This window comes from Silene latifolia, chromosome 10 (genome assembly GCF_048544455.1).
Source record: "Silene latifolia isolate original U9 population chromosome 10, ASM4854445v1, whole genome shotgun sequence".
In the NCBI taxonomy this organism is placed as follows: domain Eukaryota; kingdom Viridiplantae; phylum Streptophyta; class Magnoliopsida; order Caryophyllales; family Caryophyllaceae; genus Silene; species Silene latifolia.
The window spans coordinates 150,207,981-150,228,819 of NC_133535.1; the positions used below are offsets into that span (position 1 = coordinate 150,207,981).

General features: G+C 38.0%; 1 protein-coding gene, 1 long non-coding RNA gene and 2 other non-coding genes across 8 annotated transcripts; 3 read left to right on the plus strand and 1 right to left on the minus strand.

Moving 5' to 3' along the window:
• The first annotated feature begins 7,043 nt into the window (after window positions 1–7,043).
• LOC141610091 (U6 spliceosomal RNA) lies at window positions 7,044–7,150 on the plus strand. The gene has a single exon (XR_012527985.1). It is a non-coding gene; the product is annotated as a U6 spliceosomal RNA (small nuclear RNA).
• A 3,066-nt stretch (window positions 7,151–10,216) lies between these two features.
• On the minus strand, window positions 10,217–15,484 carry LOC141606359 (uncharacterized). Of its 5 annotated transcripts, none has more exons than XM_074425451.1 (13): window positions 15,326–15,484; window positions 14,981–15,135; window positions 14,269–14,317; window positions 14,031–14,177; window positions 12,875–12,972; window positions 12,693–12,762; window positions 12,524–12,614; window positions 12,242–12,311; window positions 12,035–12,130; window positions 11,545–11,644; window positions 11,387–11,470; window positions 10,843–10,916; window positions 10,217–10,705 (listed from the first exon to the last, which is right to left on the minus strand). In XM_074425451.1, exons 1-13 carry the CDS (start codon window positions 15,372–15,374, stop codon window positions 10,541–10,543), a joined length of 1,248 nt encoding a protein of 415 aa, XP_074281552.1. In that variant the 5' UTR covers window positions 15,375–15,484; the 3' UTR covers window positions 10,217–10,540. The 5 variants fall into 5 exon arrangements, with proteins under 5 accessions (XP_074281552.1, XP_074281555.1, XP_074281554.1 ...); XM_074425454.1 differs by having other exon boundaries at window positions 14,981–15,132; window positions 15,326–15,480; XM_074425453.1 differs by having other exon boundaries at window positions 12,242–12,314; window positions 14,981–15,132; window positions 15,326–15,480.
• Window positions 15,485–15,977: 493 nt separating this feature from the next.
• LOC141609328 (uncharacterized) lies at window positions 15,978–19,810 on the plus strand. Its single transcript, XR_012527358.1, has 3 exons — window positions 15,978–16,148; window positions 19,125–19,165; window positions 19,635–19,810. It is a non-coding gene; the product is annotated as an uncharacterized LOC141609328 (long non-coding RNA).
• Window positions 16,007–16,091, plus strand: TRNAY-GUA (transfer RNA tyrosine (anticodon GUA)). Its single transcript is given in 2 exon segments — window positions 16,007–16,043; window positions 16,056–16,091. It is a non-coding gene; the product is annotated as a tRNA-Tyr (tRNA).
• Window positions 19,811–20,839: the final 1,029 nt, after the last annotated feature.

The following is a 20,839-nucleotide window of genomic DNA, read 5'->3' on the forward strand; positions in this document are numbered from 1 at the left end:
TACACGATTCACGACGCTAAAGACGTTGGACACAATTGAGACGTGCATTCAAACCGCCCTCGGCCATGTCATGTGTGAAAACAAACGCACTCAACTAGTAAAGTGGAAGAACGAACGAGAGAACCGTAATCAAAGCCCCGGCCAAGCCAAAGGCCGACAAAATAACTTTATTAAGAATGATCACAAGGAGAGTACAAACGACGGCCGTCCCCGTAGGGGTAGCCTAAACTCTACCTACCAAAGCATTACAAAAGCAAAGAAACGAAAGGAAAGCAAAAGATTACAGACTTAGGATTTGAAGCGCCAAAAGAATGGCAGGGAGAGAAGGCTCAATAATTGGCCCCCGAACAATTTGGAAGCTATCCGAGACGCCGGGTGAGTCCGGTGACGACCGCCCGTCTCCCTATGCTCGCCGCTGTTGCCCTCCATCGCAGCAACAAAGATCCTCGGTGGCCGGCTTGGAGGAAGGTTGACCATCTCCGGCAACTCCTTGGCCTCACTGCCCGAGCGCCTTCGCGCCTCCGCCTTCTCGCAGCCGCCTCTCGCGACCTCGCCTATCTCATCCAGGAACTGATCATATTTATCCCACGGGAAGGAGCCGTCGGGGACAGACCTTCCGATCGCCTCCCCGGCCGCCTCCTCGGCCTGGTCCCTAATTGGGCGCACATTTTAGGGAGGAGATCACATTGGAGCATTTCAATATCCTTCTCTTTTTGAGCAAGGATAGCACGCACGTCACTAAGCACCTCCGCCGCTTGTGGAATCGCTCCTCCCACTCGTCCCTCTTGCAACCACAAACATAGGCACCTTTGTACCTATCCCGCTCCTCCATCATCTTGGCCGTGGCGCCATCGCATTCTCAACTTTGGCCCTCTCGGCCCTCGGCACCTCTCTCCCTCCTCCGCACGCCCCACAAAGAACCCGAAGATCCACCGAGCCTTCCCGCTTCCTCCCTTGCAAGGCGGAGAGATCAAGCTTGAGCCGTGCAATCACCGGTCCCGGACCGGGCCGTGGCCTTTTTCTTGCTCCTGGATAAGAGACACGGCCAGGCGACTCCATCTCCCGACCTCTTATATATCTTCTCGCCCTCCGCCACGAGCTCGGCGGGGTAACCTTCTCGGGAAAGGAGTCCACGACGACGTTTTGGCCACCACCGCTCGGCCGCCTTTCTCACCGCCTTCTCAGTCGCTTCCCGCTGCTGTTCAGAAGAACGGCAGCCGCCGACGGTTGATCTACAAAAAAATGACACAGAGCATCCATGTCACCTTGTGTTGGCACGTCGAAAGCTTTGTCACCAGAATGTCCAACGAGCCGGCCAAATCCGAACCACATGTTAAGTCCGTACCAGTTTGAACCCTCTTATTTGGAGGGTGGGAGCGAGCTCCTCCCGGCAACGGTGGAAGCAGGCGGTGGGTCTTTCCTCTTCCTCGGAGAAGGGACCTTAGCGGCGATTGCCTCCTCCTCGAAAATGTTGATCACCTCCACATGAGCCTTTTCGGCCGGGGGTCGAAGAGGAGTCGCACTGATACGACCCGCCGACTTGGACGTCGCCTTCTTCGATCTCTTGACGCGCCGTCAAGAACCCGTGCCTGAGCCGTCTCCCGATCCAACGCCCTCGACTGCTTTTCCATGAGCTCGTTAGGGGATAGCCGGCGATCTTTCGTTTCAGCCGTAGGATGACGGGTGAGAACCTTCCCGTCCTTATCAAGCCCCAGCCTCTTCAGGTCCCTCTCGAGACGCATCCCGCCAAATCGATCCGCAAGAAACCGAACAAGAGTTACATAAAAGAAGTAAAAACAAAGCTCGAAAAAGGAACATAACGAGCGGGGGGTGGGCCTCACACCGACCCCACTCACCCCAAATGAGGGCGAGGTATGAGGCCGACGCGCATAACAGCTCGTCCCGAAGAATAATGCGAGTCGGGGCGCCATCCCTCCTCGGCGTCAAATAAATAGCCGCATTGCCTGTTTCTCATCCTCCGAAAGAGGGACAAAAGAAGCGTCCATCTTAACCTTGCTACCCCGGAGACGTATTTCTCATACTCTCCCCGGTCTCACACCGTAAGTGAACAGGGCCCCGAAAAGACCGAGGCAACGGATAGTCCTCCCACTTTGACATACACCCATCGCTCTTGCCGCTTTGCGGGAAGTAAGCTTGTTTACGGAGACATATCCCGCTCCATCCGCACGCCGTACCACCCCACCCTTTTGGCAAATGACGGCCGAAGACTATGAAGTCGGCGGAATAAGTCGACCGTAGGGATCTCCCCTTTAAAGAGGCAGAGCCACACAAAGCCGATTATCGTCCTCACACCAACGGATGCGGTTGGGCCACGGCAAGATTCATAGCTCTGATGATGGGCACGACGTGTTCGTTCAAAGGAAACCGGAGCCCGTACTCCAATTGCCTCGATGTACACGCCGATATGACCCGGGGAGGACAAAAGATCGCTGACCCTCCCGAGGGAAAACAATTTTATACCCCTCACCAAGGAAGAAGTGATCTCCGAAAAGAGTTTCCCGGAGTCGCTTGCGAATTTATTTGTCCAGTGCACGGTCGAGGCCGATCGTACAGCCTCACCATGGTCCGGAATAGCCCTCCTCCCACCACCAACTAAGCCCCCTCACCACGATCCGGAGTGATAATCCTCCCGCCATCACCGGGAGCCCCCTCATCATCATCCTCATCTTCCAACTCCTCCGGAGGGGCAGATCGGCTACGGGGAAGGAGACTTAGGGCCCCCAAACCTTAGCGGGATGGCCTCCAAAGACACCTCCTCCTCATCAAGACGCGACGGGAACCCCGGCGCGGATACCAATCCCGGCATCGAAGACATGATTCACAACAAATTACCAAAGAAGAAAAAAAAATAAAAGTTTGCTTGTTTACCTTAAAGAAAAACACTCACGGATCGGATACTCCAAGATTAAGAAGAAGAAAACCCTTGAAAGTTTGGAGAGATGAAGATTTTAGAGAAAAATTTTTCGAAAATAAAATGGAGGCCAAAATCACGGAATAACTTCCCTATTTATAGAGAAAAGCCCATGAAGAAGGACCAATCAGGGCACAGCCCATGAAGTGTCAACCAATCAGCGAACACACACGTGTCAAGCATGCAACCGCGGAATGTCAATCGTCGCAACAGTTGAATGTCAATCAATGCAACAACAGACCAAGCGTCTTCAACAAGCCTATTCACATCCCCTCGCGATCGTTCATTTCAAGCAAATTCCTGGTATCTACTCTCCGCCGGCCACCGATCAACCAAGTCATGGAGCACGGGCCGGGGCAATCAAAGTCAACCTAAGACTCTCACCGGTCTCGGCCGGCCAACAATATAGTCATGTTCCTTTTCCACATCGGATACCCTTTACGCATCCATGTGGAGGGGGGATATGGTATATAGTGCGGCCTAACAAGAGCCACGCCGGTACACAAGAAGACACCGATACAGAAATTTGCGGAAGTTTGTGCAATATATGTCAAAGATACATCGGAGCCCATACCACGGCATAGACTACGCTGGGGCAAATTGATGGGGCATATTCTCGCACCGACCAAAGTCAACACACCGAGCAAGGTCAAAGATATCCACAAAGAGTCAACGACTTAGATCGTCCTAGCCGATGCATCCCATCGGCTGTCTCTCGGGTCTCGGCCAGTAACCAACCACCCGGACACATACCCGCGTACTCATATCCAAGACCCTCTCGCGGCCGCCATAGGTTCATCGGCCGAGGGTAGAACGGTCTTTCCACCTGATAAGCCACTTGGCCACTTGGCCACTACGTGACAAAAGGTGAAAGCCTATAAATACTCCTCAACCTTCTTTGAGGAAAGGATCTGACAACTAAACCTAAATACACTATTCATCTGGTAACATCTCTCTTATCTCTCTACAATACATTCCTAGCCAATTAGCATACAACTTATACCTCTAAGTTCACTGACTTGGGCGTCGGAGTGGGTACGCTGCACAAAGCCAAGCCCTCGATTCGTTCATTGTTGCAGGGGAGGCCGAGGGAGACGATAGAAGCACGGAGGGTCTAACCCAAGACATTATTCTACAAGCCACGGGTGGTAACGATACTTGCTCTGGAATTATACCCGGAACAATTATATTCATGATCTGGGTTCAAATCCCGTCAACATCATATTTGCTCATATGACTTTTTTACACACAAAAAACCTAACCTAGCATATTTATTGCTTAAGTTGTGTTTTGTTCTTAATGGTTGTAAATTCAATAATTGAACTATTGTTCGTTGAATCAATGTATACAAATATTTTTAGCTGCAAGTAAACAAATCTTTTTTTGTATAATTTCCTGAATTATTGATAAACTAGCACATTATGTAAAAGGAATTCTTTATTTTCCATTATTTGACATGTGTAAGAATATATCACATTTCATTTCATTGCAATGAGAAAAAATCGTGCTATGAAAATAAATTACGTATATTTTTTACCGCAATTTCAAATCAATTACTAGAAATTAATATATTGTGTCAAAAGATTTCGTTATTTATAGTCGAAAAGAAGATAAAGAAGAGGGTTTAACCAACAAGAGATTTCTATGTTATTCTCCTATTTCTAATGACTAACAATTCCATTAATATTTTGGTGAGTGAAAGATTCTATCATGAATATCATGTGACGCTAATAGATACGGACTATAAAGTACAAACATCTATTATTTTCTAGATTACAAAATGATTTTATGCTTAGGATGAGAATCAATTCGTTGTGGATGTAGTTTTAGTGTTTAATTAAAAAAGAAAGTGATATAAAATTGTTATTTTAAAACAAGAAAATGACATTCTAGTTAATTGTTATTTTTAATTTTGCTAAAAATATAAAAAGAGTATGTAATCGGATCCAAATGCGGGTCAATTCAATCTAGATATTATTATTACACAAAATATTTGGTCAGATGTCAGAAAATCGTTAGTTAACGACGATTGGATCCTGGGATTGTTGTTCTTTCATTAATTAATGTTTGTGTCACTTGTTGTTGGTGGGAGTTAGGTGAAACAAAGGGCCTATATTGTGGTTTACGCATTAGACATTGCATTCTATCGAGTCAGTTGGTCTTTATCCAGACGGACTATTTGGGTTTGAAATAATAAAACGGAATTTGTGTATTTTATGGTTAAATGTGACCATTATTGAAAAAATAAGTTATTATAAGCGGTAACACTGGTTCTATTATGGTGGTTACATTTAACCATAAAATGATCACATATGCCCGTCTGAAACTTCAAACGAAAAGTGGTCGTTTAAAACAAGAATTTGCGATATGGAGTACTTAAATCAATTGTTAAGAGGCAATTTTAGTTTAATCAGAGATTTTTGGTTTAAGTCCTAAAAAAAACTTCTCATCCTGTCATCTGTTTTCCTTTACTTTTGACAAAAAGATTAATGAGAGAGAAGGAGACTATTTGAGGTTAATGTTATATTGTTATTGGATGATAAGTGGACCATAATGAAATTAAATGATCAAAGAGAAAAAGGATTACGCATCTGAGGTAGTACCTCAGACCTTGTAGTTTTTGAGCATATATACATTTTTTCTGAGCATATTAGCATTTATAAATATAGTTTTTGAGCAATATTATATTTTTTTAGTGTAATATTTTAATAAATGTGCTCAAAAACTTTATACTAAGTAAAACTCAAAAACTTTAAAATAAAACTCAGAAAATAAACCATAAGAGGTATTACCTCAGATGTATAGTCTATGAACTGATGATCAAATAACCTATTAGAAACATGCCTAATATAAAACATAAAATCTTACTTTAGACGGACACTATCCGTCTAAAGTTGTAGACGTGTCAAATATGTCACCACTTTCATAATAAGACAAACAATAAGTGGGATGGTGTGGTTGTTTTATTATGAAAGTGGTCACATATTTGACTCGTCTATATCATTAGACGGATATACCCGTCTACAATAAAACTAACCCCCTATTTACTAAATGAATAGGTGATTCTACATTTTTTTCCCGCCTAACTATATTATCTTCTATTCGAGCCTTTAATTTTGCATTCTACTAAGCACACTATGTGCCAAATCTGTAAGATCAAAAAATAAAATAAAAAATATAATGTAAACCGGATAAATCATCAATCATTTCTATAATTAAATTATCTCATCCCCTGTAAAAGCATCAAGTTAAATAAGGAAACAAAAAAACTTGTTCATTACATTATTATCATTTCATCAAAATATAATCTTTTAATCAAATAATAATATTTTCATTAAAATCTAAATTAAATCTTTTAATTAAACTAAGATAAATTTGCTAGAATTTTATAAACTATAAATTTCTAAGTTTTTATTGTTGTTATTATTATATATTAGAGAATGACCTAACACGGATATTATTAATTTCGTCAAAAAAAAAAGATCATTAAAATAAATTAAAAAAAATTATAAATTGTAATCATTAGTTTTATGGTAAAGAAATTTTTTTCCTGTAAATATACATTTTATAACTTTAATCTTCTTGATTAGTTTATAGTTCAATTTTTTTTCTCATATCGAGAAGTGAGGTGTATGAGTTATGACAAATTACCGATGAGTCAATTCAAAATATAAATAATAACTAAAAATAAAATCTCTATATATACCGCACATGTGCGGGTTCTGTACTAGTTAAATGTATATAGCTAAACAGATAAATAAGACAACCAAAAATAAAAATGAAAAACAAATAACTAGAACAAAGGTAGTTATGATAGGCTTGACAAATTTGTAGTAAATGATAGACTTGACAAATATGAATTCATAAACTCAGTCTATTTCATTTGATTGTAGACGATTTATAAGCACGATAAATTGGTTGAATTATAGTTAAACTGTTCATAGATTTTTCTAAAATGAAAGTCACCAATTGAGAAGGGCAGGTCAGAGGATGATTGTCAGATGCCAAATTGTGATGATTTGGGCCTCCTGTGCCTCGCGTTACACATGGTCAGTTACCCTTCGTCCCTCGTGCTTGTTCTTCCTAAACAAAACACGCTAACTTCAGAAACGTGATATAAACCTTGACGCATCTCATAAAATTGGAACGATGCATAGAAGATTAGCATGACTTCTATGTAAGGATGACCGGATAAATTGAGAAATGGTCCAATTATATAAATTATTGACAATATACTTTGTGCATGGTTTTTTCTGATCTTCTCTCTCCAAATTTTTATTCTTCTATGTTTTTTATTTAATTCGTTAGTTTAAAACTCGTTTAAAGTTAATTAACATATACTCTGTATGTGTATCAACAAATTTAGTTGATAAAGTTACAAAAGGTGATGCTAATGACTTGAATTTAAATTCCATCAGCATTAAGATTGTGGTCTTGAATTCAAATTTCATCAGCATTAAGATTGTGGTTCCCTCTACACACAAAAAAAAACACATGTATAATACCGAGTATATGAATAACCTTTTAAAATTGTCATAGTTATTTACACTTTCGGTTGTACTCCTTTAAAATGTAATAGACGCATAAAATTAACTTATACACATGGCCAGATACCTTTGTGAGAGTATTTTAATCAAAGGTAAATAAATAATTTAGACAAAGGAGGAATATATAATTGGTTAAGCTGGGTTAGAAAAAAAATTATCCGATTATAAATGACTTTAGAGACATTCCGTCATAACTAAAGTGGATTTAATAAGGCAATATTGTAATTTTAGGTTCACTTAGAGCACCTCCAACCATGAGGATGACTCTACGCGGAAATATGAGGATGAGAGTTTGAGGAATAAAAGCAACCTCCAATCATGAGGATGAAGGAGTGTAAAAGAGCGGATGAAAACGCTGCGCTACAAATCAAGGATGAAGACGCGCAGCTAAAGGTTGGCAATTCTCAGGGACCCCACCAAATATTTGTCCATTTAATATGTTTGCTACACCAAAACGACGTAGCTTCTTTGCTAAATATGTTCATTTTTTTGGTACACCAAAATTTGTCCATTTAATTGCACACTAAATTTAATTTTTGCCTAAAATCAATTTGTAATTAATTTTTTTTAAAAAAATAATTACATCATAATTCCTATTTTTTTCCCCCTCTACAAATAGGTATTAATATTGACATATATTCACCCACTTTTTTTTCTCTTCCTTTTTTGATTTTCTTTACACTTTTAAATATCGTTTTTTTAATGGACGTCTTACTTTTTTTTATAATAAAACCGAAGGCGATAAATTATGCAAGGAAGGAAACGCGCAGTGCTGAAGGACATATAAATTACTTTTTTTATAATAAAACCTAAGAGCGGATCTAATTGAAAATATCTGGCAAAAATTTGGTGACCACAACTAATATTGTATTATTTTCTTTTTCAACGGTATTTTAATTTATTGTATTTTCTTTATCGTTTTAATTTATCTATGTAATATTGGTGTGTTTTTTAAAATATTGTATTAATGTATCCTTGTAAAATAAGGTTTTAAATTTTAAATTTTTATGTTTTAGAAATTGTTTTGGAAAATATTTTTTTTAAGAGAAAAAAACGTTTTAACCTTTTTTCTATAATATAACTGAAGTCGATTAATTATCGAGTTGAAAACCCGAACAAATTACGAAAATAGATTTTAACGTAAAAAAATGTGTGGGGTATGTTAAAGTAAGAGAGATAAATGATGAAAGAGAGTGATGAAGAATAAATGTAAATTATTGTTGGAGAAGTGTTTTGGTTATAAATTGAAAAGTTGAGTAATAATGAGGTGGATGAGTGAGAAGTGATAAGAGAGAGTGAGATGAGGAGGTGAGAAAATCATGGTTGGAGATGGTCTTATTGACAATATGCTAATACACAAATTATCATTGTAAACAGACAGTCGGACACTATTCGTTTAAAGTTGAACACAAATAGTACCCCTCTCACAAAATGTAAGTGGGTAGTACAAGTCAGCAAGTGGGTGGGAAATTGATACCCCACTTGCCCTCCCGCTTGCATTTTGTGAGAGGGTCACTATCCGTCTTCACAAATTCTCACTTTAGATGGACACTGTCCGCCTAAAGCTGTAGACGGATAGTGTCCCTCTCACAAAATGAGAGTGGACAGTGCAATTGGGTGGGAAATAGATACCCTGCTTGTCCTCCACTTGCATTTTGTGAGAGGGTCACTGTCCATCTACAGTTTTTAACGGATAGTGTCCGTCTACAATGAGACGGATTGATCCGTCAATGATACAATGAGACGGACTGATGTTAATAATAGAGGAGAAAAATATGACCAGAGTGGAAAGAAGTAACATCATACTCCAACTAAAAAGGAGGGAATTATACTAGTTAGTTTAAAGAGAGAAGGGAGAAGCGGCGGCAGTGAGGGCGGCAACCGACGGCGTTGAGCAGCAGCACTTCACTTTTTTTTTTTTTTTTTTTTTTGAAGTTACGTTGGTTTAGTGAGGAGAGAAAAAAAGATAGGTAAGGAAGGGAATGAAATTCTAAACCTTAGGGGGTAGTGGTATCACTTCAGAATTATTAGGAGGTTTGTTAATAGGATAGATGGGTAAAGGGTATCATTAATTTACTTAACCAAACAATAACAAAGGGAACCATTACTCCCTATTCTCTTACTCTTTTCTAATTACCCCCAACCAAACCCCTTCAAAGCAATATTAATGAAATATTTTCTTATTAGAATTATAATTGGAATATTTTTCTTAAACACGAAGATATGCCTAGAGCTCTAGACCCATCTCTTATATCCTGTTTAGACCCCCGTCTTATGCTCCTATATTTGGTCCAAGATTCCCAAAGCTATCATAACATGCTTATTCATTTTTTGTGGATAATTTTGAATATAAGCAAAATTATACCCTACCATTTAAGTTTAAAAATTGCTCTTAGAGGAATAAATGAAGATTTAAACTAGGTTGGAATAACCTTATTCGAGTTAATCTTTAAATGATCATGAAAATATATAAATTGTCTTTACAAAAAAAAGCTTAATTACATGAACAACCTCATGTAAGAAATACAATGAAGATCTACAAGAGATTGGAATGACCTTATTTGATTAGGATTTTGCAAATCACAAATTCAGGTCATTTGTTTACCTTTGATTTTGGCACAAAGACCAAGGAGAAGGAAGGAGACCATTTACGGTGGTTGTTAGTAGATATGCCAAGTGGACCATAATGAAGGTCTACGATCAAATTACTCATAAAATAGTTCCTAATAAAGAAAGGTAAACAAATGATTTAGACAGCCTAAAATAGTGTAGGTAAACAAATGATCGGAACGGATGGAGTATTCCTCTATTGTGTAGTACATTGTGTTCCGAAGAGGTCTTAGCCTATATTGTTGCAAATTGAGATGATGCTTTCAATTATGTCCATCTGGAGTTATATTACCCTATGTCTATAACACAGATCATCAGCTCTTCTTAATCCCGTATTAACCGAGCAATCTCTACATAATCTGTTTTCTTTCAGTTTATTAATGCATCATCGACTCTTAACTATAAAACGATAGGTAAGGATAGTTCAGACAATTTATCTGACATTGATTTGTCACGGAAGAGGTGAAGGAGCTAGAGGTGATCCGTCATTGTAACACTTGACTGGTGCAACTAAAGCGAGGGCTTCCTCAAGCGCCTCTCTTAAATACTCGGGGTGATCTTCAATACAAGAAAGTCCATGCTCCGATTCCATATTTCTTAATATCCTTCCAACAATCTGAAAAGTAAGATATATCAAAGAAACAAAGCAGATGTTATCAGGTTAAGCCACATAAACGGTGAGTAAGATAACTAATACTATATGTATGGTGTCGTTGGTAGACGTGAAACAACAAAATGGTTTACAGGTTATACCTTCCGAGCATAGCCACCGTATGCAATGCCACCAATCAAGGAAGTTGATAAGCTAGACTTCTCTTTACGGGTCCCTGAGAAAAAGGCGCAGCAAAAAAAGGCTGAAACTAATGAACCACATATAACATTAGCAACACTACCTTATTGGCTAAGGGCTCCTGCAAATGGAAGAGTAAGGGATGGATTTATGCAGCCTTACCAAAGTGCTACGGAAACATAGAAGTTTTCGGATGACCCATGATGAAATTTGCATTAAAGACGACTACTTCATAATAAAAACAAATGCACTTAGTTAGCCATTTTACTTTATTCCATAGTAATCTGGAACGAAAGTACAACAATCGAATGTACAAATAACAATGATTTTTTTAAATCCGTTTCAATGTTCAATCTCAATCTTGGAATTGGTCACTGTGATATCATTTCAGTTGTTGTACCACAAATGTGGTCGATCCTGCCTCAAAAAAAGTCCGCGGACTTGTTATAACCTATGTCGACGATGTCCTGATATGGCCGATGAGTATATGAGGTAAGGTTGGAATACCTGTACTCATTGACTGATACAGTCCATGCTTCTTCAACCCATTTATTGTGTGAGCATTCGTACCACCAGCTAATTGAAGAAAGCCTGTACAGCCAATTTGTTCAGTTACTCGAAGTATAACGTAAAAATTTGAGGACTGTAAATCATAGTCCACAAACCAGGGGGTTTATCCTCTGCAGAAGCCAAGCGAACTGCGAAAGCAAGTGCTTCCCTGGTGGCACCTCGTCCAATGTCTCCACTCATAGGACGTCCATCCAACTAGCGTTAAACATATATTAAAATGTCAATAAATCACTGTATTATAATCATATGTCAATAAATATCACTCCCTGCATTCCATCTGTATTGGTCCATTTACTTCGATGGCCAAAATGTCAAACAATGTTCTCCGGACCGATATTTTCTTACAATATACCGTACTTAAAACTTCTTACAATAATAATATGAAAATGGTTGTTTTGGTAATGGTAAACAAACATGACGAATCTACGTTGTACATATAAAAAGAAATTAATGGTCAAAGTTGACATCGGTTGACCATCAGAGTCAAATGGGGACAACGTAAATGGAATGCACGTAGTATATGATACCAGAACTCCAGAAGTTTGTAGTTTGGAATTGAAAATGCAGTTAAAGTAAAAGGAGTACCTGCCACAAATTGTAGCAACTTAAATTTGGTTTCATGATTGAAAATAAGGAGTTCATCAACATTGTCGTCGACTTCCCTAAATCTGGGAAGCTTATCTGAGAGGGTGAAGGAGAACATAAACATCAGATACGAAACATAGTATGACAAATTGACAAAGACCTCGTTCTACCGAAGAGTAGCTAATCAAATATCTGATTCAACCGTACCGCCACTAATCTCAAGTAGCTAATTGAGTCACTCAGACCATTCCACAGTTCCTCGAATGAAGCCGTCTGCCTGCTGAAAACTACTGCAGGTCAAAGAAACATCAACTACAGGAGCTGAAAATCGAACATATTGAAATGAACGCAAATTTTGTAGAAAAACATTTTTTGCCTGAGTAAAACTATACTAGAGAATCCAGCAAGGGCAATGGAGGCTTTAAAGTTCAAACCATTTATAGTGACAAGTGTCCTTCAAAAGAAGGTTCTTCATTGTTAAAAGTTTACCTTCCATTTGTGTGGATTTCAATTGCATCTATATCATTCCGTCTGATCAGTTCAGCAGTAGCAGCAGCATCTCGTAAGTATGTAACTGCTTCTGCAAGAATTCAACGAGTCTTGAGTAATAAAGATAAAAATGTCAAAACACTAAAAATGCTTACAAAGAGGTACTCACTTATCTTGTCATATGGGCAGACAGGAAGGCAACGTCCACATCCATAGCATCGCTCATTTATCACTCCTCCCTGTATACAGTTAGGAAGAAGATTTAAGATCTAAAGAAAAAGGACGCAATCCAAAAAAATATAATAAGAAATAAATCAACAGTATCTTCTACCATAATGCAGTGAGAAGCACCTGTAAAAATTCCCCTTCCTCCAGTTTTATAGCATTGGCAGGACAAACAGCCTCGCATGGCCTTGAACAGTCCAGTGGACAATCAGACGGATCAAAAGCTGATGAGATGTACACAGTTTATTCAAATGTAAATAGAAGCATAATCTAAATAAAGGTAACGTAATATAGAGAATAAAAACAGCTCTATGTTTTTTTGGTCAAGCGCACTTAGTCGCATTACAAAAGAGGGGAGGGGGGATTCGAACCTGGGACCTATTGTCCACAATACCTCCGTCTTAACCACTAGACCAAGACATCTTCGGTAAAACAGCTCTATGTTTGAAAATGCAAATTACCACACGTCCACCGACACCATCACTACCCCAATAGCCCTCTGAATTACATCACTCTGAAGACCAATACTTAACCCCTCTGTATCACATCACTCTGACACTTTTAACTAAGAAACAAGCGAACAGTCTCTACGTTACAAAGACTCAAACAAAGAATAAAAGAAAGACGGGTCTTAAAATCTAGTACTCGTGGCTATTAATTAGTCTAGTACAACTGATATATAGCAAAAGTTCATCCTAGCACAAGACTAACTAGTACTCCCTCCGTCCCGATCAATTGCTGTCCTTTGGTTTTGGCACAAAGACCAAGAGAAAGACGCCAATTACTAAATGACAAGTGGAACAAATTAAGTGTGAATGATCAAATTGTTCATCAAGTGCATTCTTAAAATAGAAAGGACAACAATTGACTAAGACACCCCAATATGGAAAAGGACAACAAATGACTGGGACAGAGGGAGTAACTACCAATTGTTTGCATCATGTATATACTCCCTTACATGCTGTATATGATAAACTAGTACATTCATCAACTTCAATGATGTCAAATTGTAAATCCTTCCATACTACACCATCAAAATCCAAACCATCAGAAGTCATCGCCAATGTGCTCATGGATGAACGGCAAAAGGTAAACCGATTTAACACAAAAATCTAAAATATCTGTTTAACAGGAATGTCTAGACTCTAGACCCTGGTCATACATGACGGCACAACGCTAAAACAGAATGATCAGTCAACAACCATTCACCGGCAAAAGTAGCTAGAGAGGGAAGGATAGAAAGATACATATCGCTAAAAAGACTGAGGTTTTTGCAACTCACCGGCTTTACGAAAATGAAGATCTTCATCATCATTCACACTGATCATAACCCATGGTCTCCGCAGTGGCACAATATCCATGGCAGCCCCAATTCCTTCATTAACCGCACTAACAACAGATGCATCAGCGGCACAGTCTATACAATCAACTGCAATCACAAACCATTACTAAAGAATCAGTCTTTAAGATAAATTAGATTAACACCTCCTTAATTGTATCATATTTTCTAATCGGTTTACCTCCAGCAAGCGTATAGACAAGAGAAAGGTTCCTTATGTCAATAAGATCCTAAAGAGAAAGAGATTAGGTATCACAAAGCACTCAATAATGTTAGTGTGATATACTAGAACTCACAAATGAAGGATTTCTCAAAATAATCTCATTTTCACTACAAATTGAAAGGTGGGATATTTGGTACCACAAAATTGCCACCACAAATGAGCTTAAGTGCTTAACCCAAAAGGGTGATACCCAAATGCGATATCGATTTCAATGCCAACTTGGTGACGTTATCTCATTTTCAATGCAAATTAAAAGGTGTCATTTTAGTACCTCAAAGAAGGCACCACAAATGAGTTTAATCTAATCCAAAAGGGTTGATACCCAAATACGATATCAATTTCAATACCAACAGATGACGCTATCTCATTTTTCCTTACAAATTGAAAGGCGGGATTTTGGGGAATACCTCAAAGAAGGCAACCCCAAATGAGTTTAATCCAAAAGGGTTGATACCCAAATACAATATCAATTTCAATACCAACAGATGACGCTATCTCATTTTTCCTTACAAATTTAAAGGCGGGATATTGGGGAATACCTCAAAGAAGGCACCCCAAATGAGTTTAATCCAAAAGGGTTGATACCCAAATACAATATCAATTTCAATACCAACAGATGACGCTATCTCATTTTTCCTTACAAATTGAAAGGCGGGATTTTGGGGAATACCTCAAAGCTGGCACCACAAATGAGCTTAACCCAGTTGCCCTTTTTGAGGGATTCATGAGGTAAAGTTGTAATTACAGGAATCCCAGTTGAGTTCACCAAGTTTTTTACACTGTCAAAACATTTGTTGCTCCTAGTTTTGAGACCTCCCTTTACTACTGTAACCAAATTTAAGCATGCATATTTTACTGCTACTGACTGTGATCAATTATAAAAAGAACAATATACTCCGTCTATCCCAATCATTTGTTTACGATTTATTTATTGATTACGAGTAATATTTTAATTAAGGTAAACAAATGATTGAGACAGAGATAGTAGATAAAGAGAAGAGTGGTGGTTAGATACCTTGATTGTGGAGGGAAAGTGAAGTGCAACAAGAGAAGTTCAAAGCCATGAAAACACCAATGAACGATGTTATGAAAGTGCCAGGGTCTTGCTTCTAAGGATAACACTGCATTTTGCTAGCAATGTGTTTTTTTTTCCTCAAAAATTTAGAAAATGTTTAGTTGAATTAAAATTTAGGGATATTTTATTTTAAAAAAACAAATCACGGATGAACGGCTTTATACGATATTTTAAAAAATAAATCATCGATGAGGCTTTAAAAAAATAAAGTGAAGTTGCACATTTGGGAAAACTAAAAAAAATAAGATATTTAGCTTAGTTTGCTAAAATTATTATTTGACGGCTTTATATACTAATCAACATTAAAAATAAAAATAAAAAAATAAATAGATGAGTTTGATGAATCATGACATGTGACCATTGTCTAAAATAAAAAAAATATTTTTTGACTTGCTAGTACATTTATGACGGGCAGAAATTTTCACTTTCACATATTCCACATTTGCATTATATTTTCAAGAAAAATAATTTTGGAAGCAATATAATTACACATGAATACATTAAGCTTCTTCATAATTTTAGGAGTATTTCCTCAAAAAAGAAAAAAAATAAATTCAGAGGTTTAACTGTCACAACATGTATTTTAGTTATATTCTTGATGTTTACCAAAAGATCAACATTCCGACCTTAGCTCAGTTGGTAGAGCGGAGGACTGTAGTGGGTTGCAGATATCCTTAGGTCACTGGTTCGAATCCGGTAGGTCGGATTTTGTCCTTTTATTTTGCATTTTATTTCTGAAGAATTCCTCTGATCATCTGCCATGGTACATTTTAAATTTCCCCTAATTAATCATTCATTGTTAACTTTATCTTATGATTATTACTGTCTTGTTCTAGAGAAAATAAATGGGATTTGAGTAACATTCTGTGATTTTAAGTTAATTTGGGGTACTTTTGGATTTGGGTTATAATTGTATACAGTGCATCATGCAACTGTTATTTCAACAACAACAACATTATCCGATAGTCCGATAGAGATTGGATGTACGCAACCTTACCCCGTGTTAATTAGCAACATTGAGTGGCTGTTATGGGAGGATCAAAATGAAAATTGCTTTGATAATTGATCATGCAAATTATATTGACATTGTGCTTTGTGATTTAATTATTTGAGTATATAATTATGTTATCACATTGACGCCTTATTTTATTGTGTAGTGGTGCCAGTGATGGTAGACAGACTGATTTGCTTATTTATTACGGAGAACTCCCTCCGTCCCCGGTCATTGGTTTACCTATTCTATTTTAAGGTGTCTCAATCAATTGATTACCTTTACATTTAGAAATGTTTTTCATGTGCAATTTGATCCTAAGACACTCAATTTAATTTAGTCATCTTATCTCTAATTATTGCCCTTTTCCTATTTCTTTTCTTTGGGCTTTCGCGCTAAAACCAAAGGTAAACAAACGAATCTTGATCGAGAAGTATTATTTTTGGAACAAACATATACCCTTTTGGAAGTTAAGGAATAAGATCTATGTTTTTAATTAACTTGATAGATATTGGAAGCAAAGTTTGCATCTTTGGCATAATTGGGGTTTTTTGTGTGAAAAGTCTTGGAAAATGTTGGCTGCATTTGGAAAAGTAAAGTTGAATGTTGATGTTGCATTTTTTCTTGTTAAGAGTTAAGACATTTGTATGCTCGACTGTTGAAGTTCTTAACTTTCGGAGTTTCGGGGTTGTGGTCTTTTTTATAGGGTGCTACTTTTTGTCGCCCGTGTTTTACTTAGTGTCGCCCGAATTTGGCATTGACTTTCCAATTCTACCCCTTGTCCATCTCATCTTTTGACTTTCCAATTTCTATCTCATCTCTTATTTTTATCCAAACTTTTTTTTCTCAATTGCATAACTTTAAATTTTTTAATCATGAACGACGATAATTCACGCAAGAAACGAGGTAAATTAGTCGGATTCGATCGTACACTTCTTCGTCAACAATGATATATACTACAATCTTTTCCTTTTACGTAAAAAAATTAACAGGAATGACAATTGTTTAATGTCAACAAATATGAATCAATGATGTACGATCTTTTCATTTTTTGAACTTTGACAAAAAAATATTTTTAATGAATACGGTTGTTTAAGCATCACCATTGACAACGCAAAAAGAAAAGAAAAAATCGTATGGCCATTAATCGTTTTCGATCTTTATTAGAAAATTTACAGTTTATGAGTATGGACTGTGGACTGTGGAGGTCGTAGAATATGGACAGTTGAATTTTGGAATGATTTTCGAACTGGGTTGCCGTCTCCGCGCTACTCTGGTGACCGTATAAAGTAGGGCACCTGTTAGTGCGTGATTACTGTTTAATCATGTTTGAAAGATGACATGCCCACCGGAAAATCGCATAGCTTACAAGACCAGTGCTCGGCTGAATCGTGTAGCTTACACGTCCAGTCCACGGCGCCGATGTTTGGTTTAAATGACACAGACCACGACATGGTTGTCTAATCTACACGAGATTTCCTTGTTTATGTCGTGTGTCCTGCACGATCAAGTAAGGTTCCTTCTTCATTTTCTTGTATTGATTTTCTTTAATTCGTTTGAAACTTTAGTCAACTTTGTTTTTGTTTGTAGGTTGTATTAGAAGATTCTAATGGAAACAGTGTTGATTATTAGACAATTTAGAGGCCTACAAGGTGTTAGTAACAGGGTGCTAATTATATAAAGGTAAATTGGCGAGGGTATTAATTATAGAAGGGTCATTTCGTAATTTATACGGGCGATATTAGTAATTTTCGGGCGACAAAAAGAAAAAGTGTTTTTATATTGTGCAATAGCTGCAGTCGTCAAGATTGTGAACATTGTAGTGTTAGTTTACATATGTATGTGTCAAGTTCCATCTGTTGGAACTTGGATATAGCCTCTCTAGTTTTCAAGCGAAAGGCTGTTTGCATTCGACCTCCCCTTTACCCTGCTTGGAACTGGTGGTCGTGACCCTCTGTGGAGGCATAGTGCATCGTGGTAGTACTGGTGATAATGGTAACGATGATGATGCATGTATTCAGCATTAAAATGTTCGTTTTGGGCCTACTGCTTAATTGAGTTTGAAATTGTAGACTGTAGTTCAGGTCTTATAACTCTGAATCATAGGACCGACCAGTCATGCTTATTTCCCTCAATTTTTTATCTGTGTGTAAAACGGGTCTAAATCACAAGACATTCATGCCCATATAGTGTAAAATAAGTCACCAAATCTGTTTTTACAGTATACTTGTGGAAGACCGCCTCACACTAATATTTGTGTTTTATGAGATGTTGGTTGCAACCAGGTGGTGGGGTGGATAAGTTTGATGTTATGTTGAAAACTTCTAAAATGTCTCGAGGAAACAGATTACCTTTTTTCACTTCCTGATATGTAATTTCTTTATGCCACAAATTGCAGCTGATATGTAATATGCAGCTATCTATGCAGCTGTCATTTTGGGCACCCATATTTCAGAGACAATATTTGCGTGCTTTAACACAGTGATAAGGTTGCGTACGTCCAACCCATGCATAACGCGCCATAGGTGGAAACGTTTGAGCCATTGGGTAATGTTGTTAATTGTTATTGTGTAGAATCTAACATTGAGTTTTGATTTGAGTTCGGGATGTTCTTGTCACATCTGCTTGTATGTGAGATCTTGCTGCATAGAAAGTTCTCGCTCTATATTTTCGACATTCCTTTCCATGTTCTAAACTTTAGGGAGCTTGTACGAAAGTTGTTCTTATATTCCTTTTCACTGTTTTCAGGTCTAGCACCGAGCTTCTAGCCGTCTACAGTACTAAATCATGTAAGAAGATGCTCTATATTTTTTTTTCACTGCATATTCTTTCTTCATACAACTTTGGCTTTAATACTGTACTGTTATCAGTCCAATCATAATAAATGCGGTCGTAGCATGGGATATCTTGTTTTCGCTTTTGTAAGGGCCTAAGGGATCACCTTAAGGATTTCGGCATTTCATGGCTGTTGCTTATGTCCGATAAGACGTAAAGATATTTTATGCTGAATTTAGCTGCTGGCACTGCTTCCCTGAACTTCCCACTTCCTGTATTCATTGTTCTTAGTTCACCTAAGTTTAAGTGTGGAATAACACCAGTGTATGCGCATTGGCATTGCCACATTGGTGGATCTGCCTATTAGTATTCAGGCACCTTAGATACACCAAAATGTGGAAAACTATATGGGTCTGCCAACGTGTATTCGTGAACTTTAATTTTTCATAATTTGGTTGAACATGATGGCGTTTCTCTTGACAGGGTTATGATATCAGCTTTCTGATCATTAATTTCCACTGTGAAGAGATGCAAAAACAAAGACTCGGAGATTTTACTGTTGAATTTATGGAGGCAAGAGTTCTTCCCCCTTTTATCTTTGAATTAAATTTCGTAATTGTTTTCATGATCTGCCGTTCTATTTCTGTGGTTGCATTATGACAGCATTATTCCAGGGCTTGCCTGGAATCCATGGAATAATTAGGGGGTAAATTTTCTCAACATAAGACGATATACTGAAACCAAAACAAAATTCAGATTTTGCCAGAACAGAAAAATGAAAACATGAACAATAACTCTTGTAATCGACCGTTCTATAGAATAGGACTACCCAAAAAGAAGAGAAAAACTCAAACTTGATATCTTAATGAGTAGATTCGATAGTGAGTTGAGACGTTGAGTCCGTAGGCAAGTGTTTAATGGGCTTGACATAAACTCCAATAGATCTAAGGAAGTTTGGAGTAGAGACACCATGGAACCCATTAAACTGACGTTCAGGCCCAAAGCTATACTCGAATCCGTGCTCAAACTTCTCGGACAATTTTCCAAACGGTCCATAACAGCCCATATTCGTTTCAATTGTCAACGATGATATCCCTTCATTTGATCCGCTAGCACCATACGAACCACACACTCTCGTCACGTACTCATTCGCCGCATCTTTAAACATTACCTGTTCAATATGGTTAACATTTTTGTAATCGTATACATAATTACCTATTCCTAACCAACGGGTTATCAGGTTGGATCATTTTCGGTGTGTAGTTATCAGTTTTTTTTTTTAGAAATTAGAATAATGAACCTTTGGGCCTGATCAATTCGAGTTATGGGTCAATTCAGGTCATTTTGGTCGAATAAGTTTTCCCAGGTGAAATTAACTAACTTGATACTCTTATGCATGCACAACCGCACAAGTGCTGAAGTGCGTATATGAGTAGTATTTCCAGTTCGCCAAATTTACACTAATATTTTTCCGCAACAAAGAGAGTACGTAAACAGTAAACAGTGAAACGGAAACAAGAACGAGAGCAAAAGAGGTAATACCGCAACAAACTTGGAGCCATCAAGCGTCGGACAACCAAACAAAGGGGAAGTCACTAATATGTCATCTTCAATATATTGAAAAGCTAGGAGTTAATGACTCTTCCGTATGAAACAAATATTTGAGCTATTTGAGTTCGTCCTTTTTC

What these genes read in the sequence shown, in the direction of transcription:
- LOC141606359 (XM_074425450.1), bottom strand. Translation starts at nt 15,374, where the DNA reads ATGGCTTTGAACTTCTCTTGTTGCACTTCACTTTCCCTCCACAATCAA. An exon ending in GTTGCTACAATTTGTGGCAG is followed by an intron (nt 11,645 to 12,034) that starts GTACTCCTTTTA and finishes GTTTAACGCTAG; the next exon opens with TTGGATGGACGTCCTATGAG. An exon ending in ACGGTGGCTATGCTCGGAAG is followed by an intron (nt 10,706 to 10,842) that starts GTATAACCTGTA and finishes CTTACTTTTCAG; the next exon opens with ATTGTTGGAAGGATATTAAG.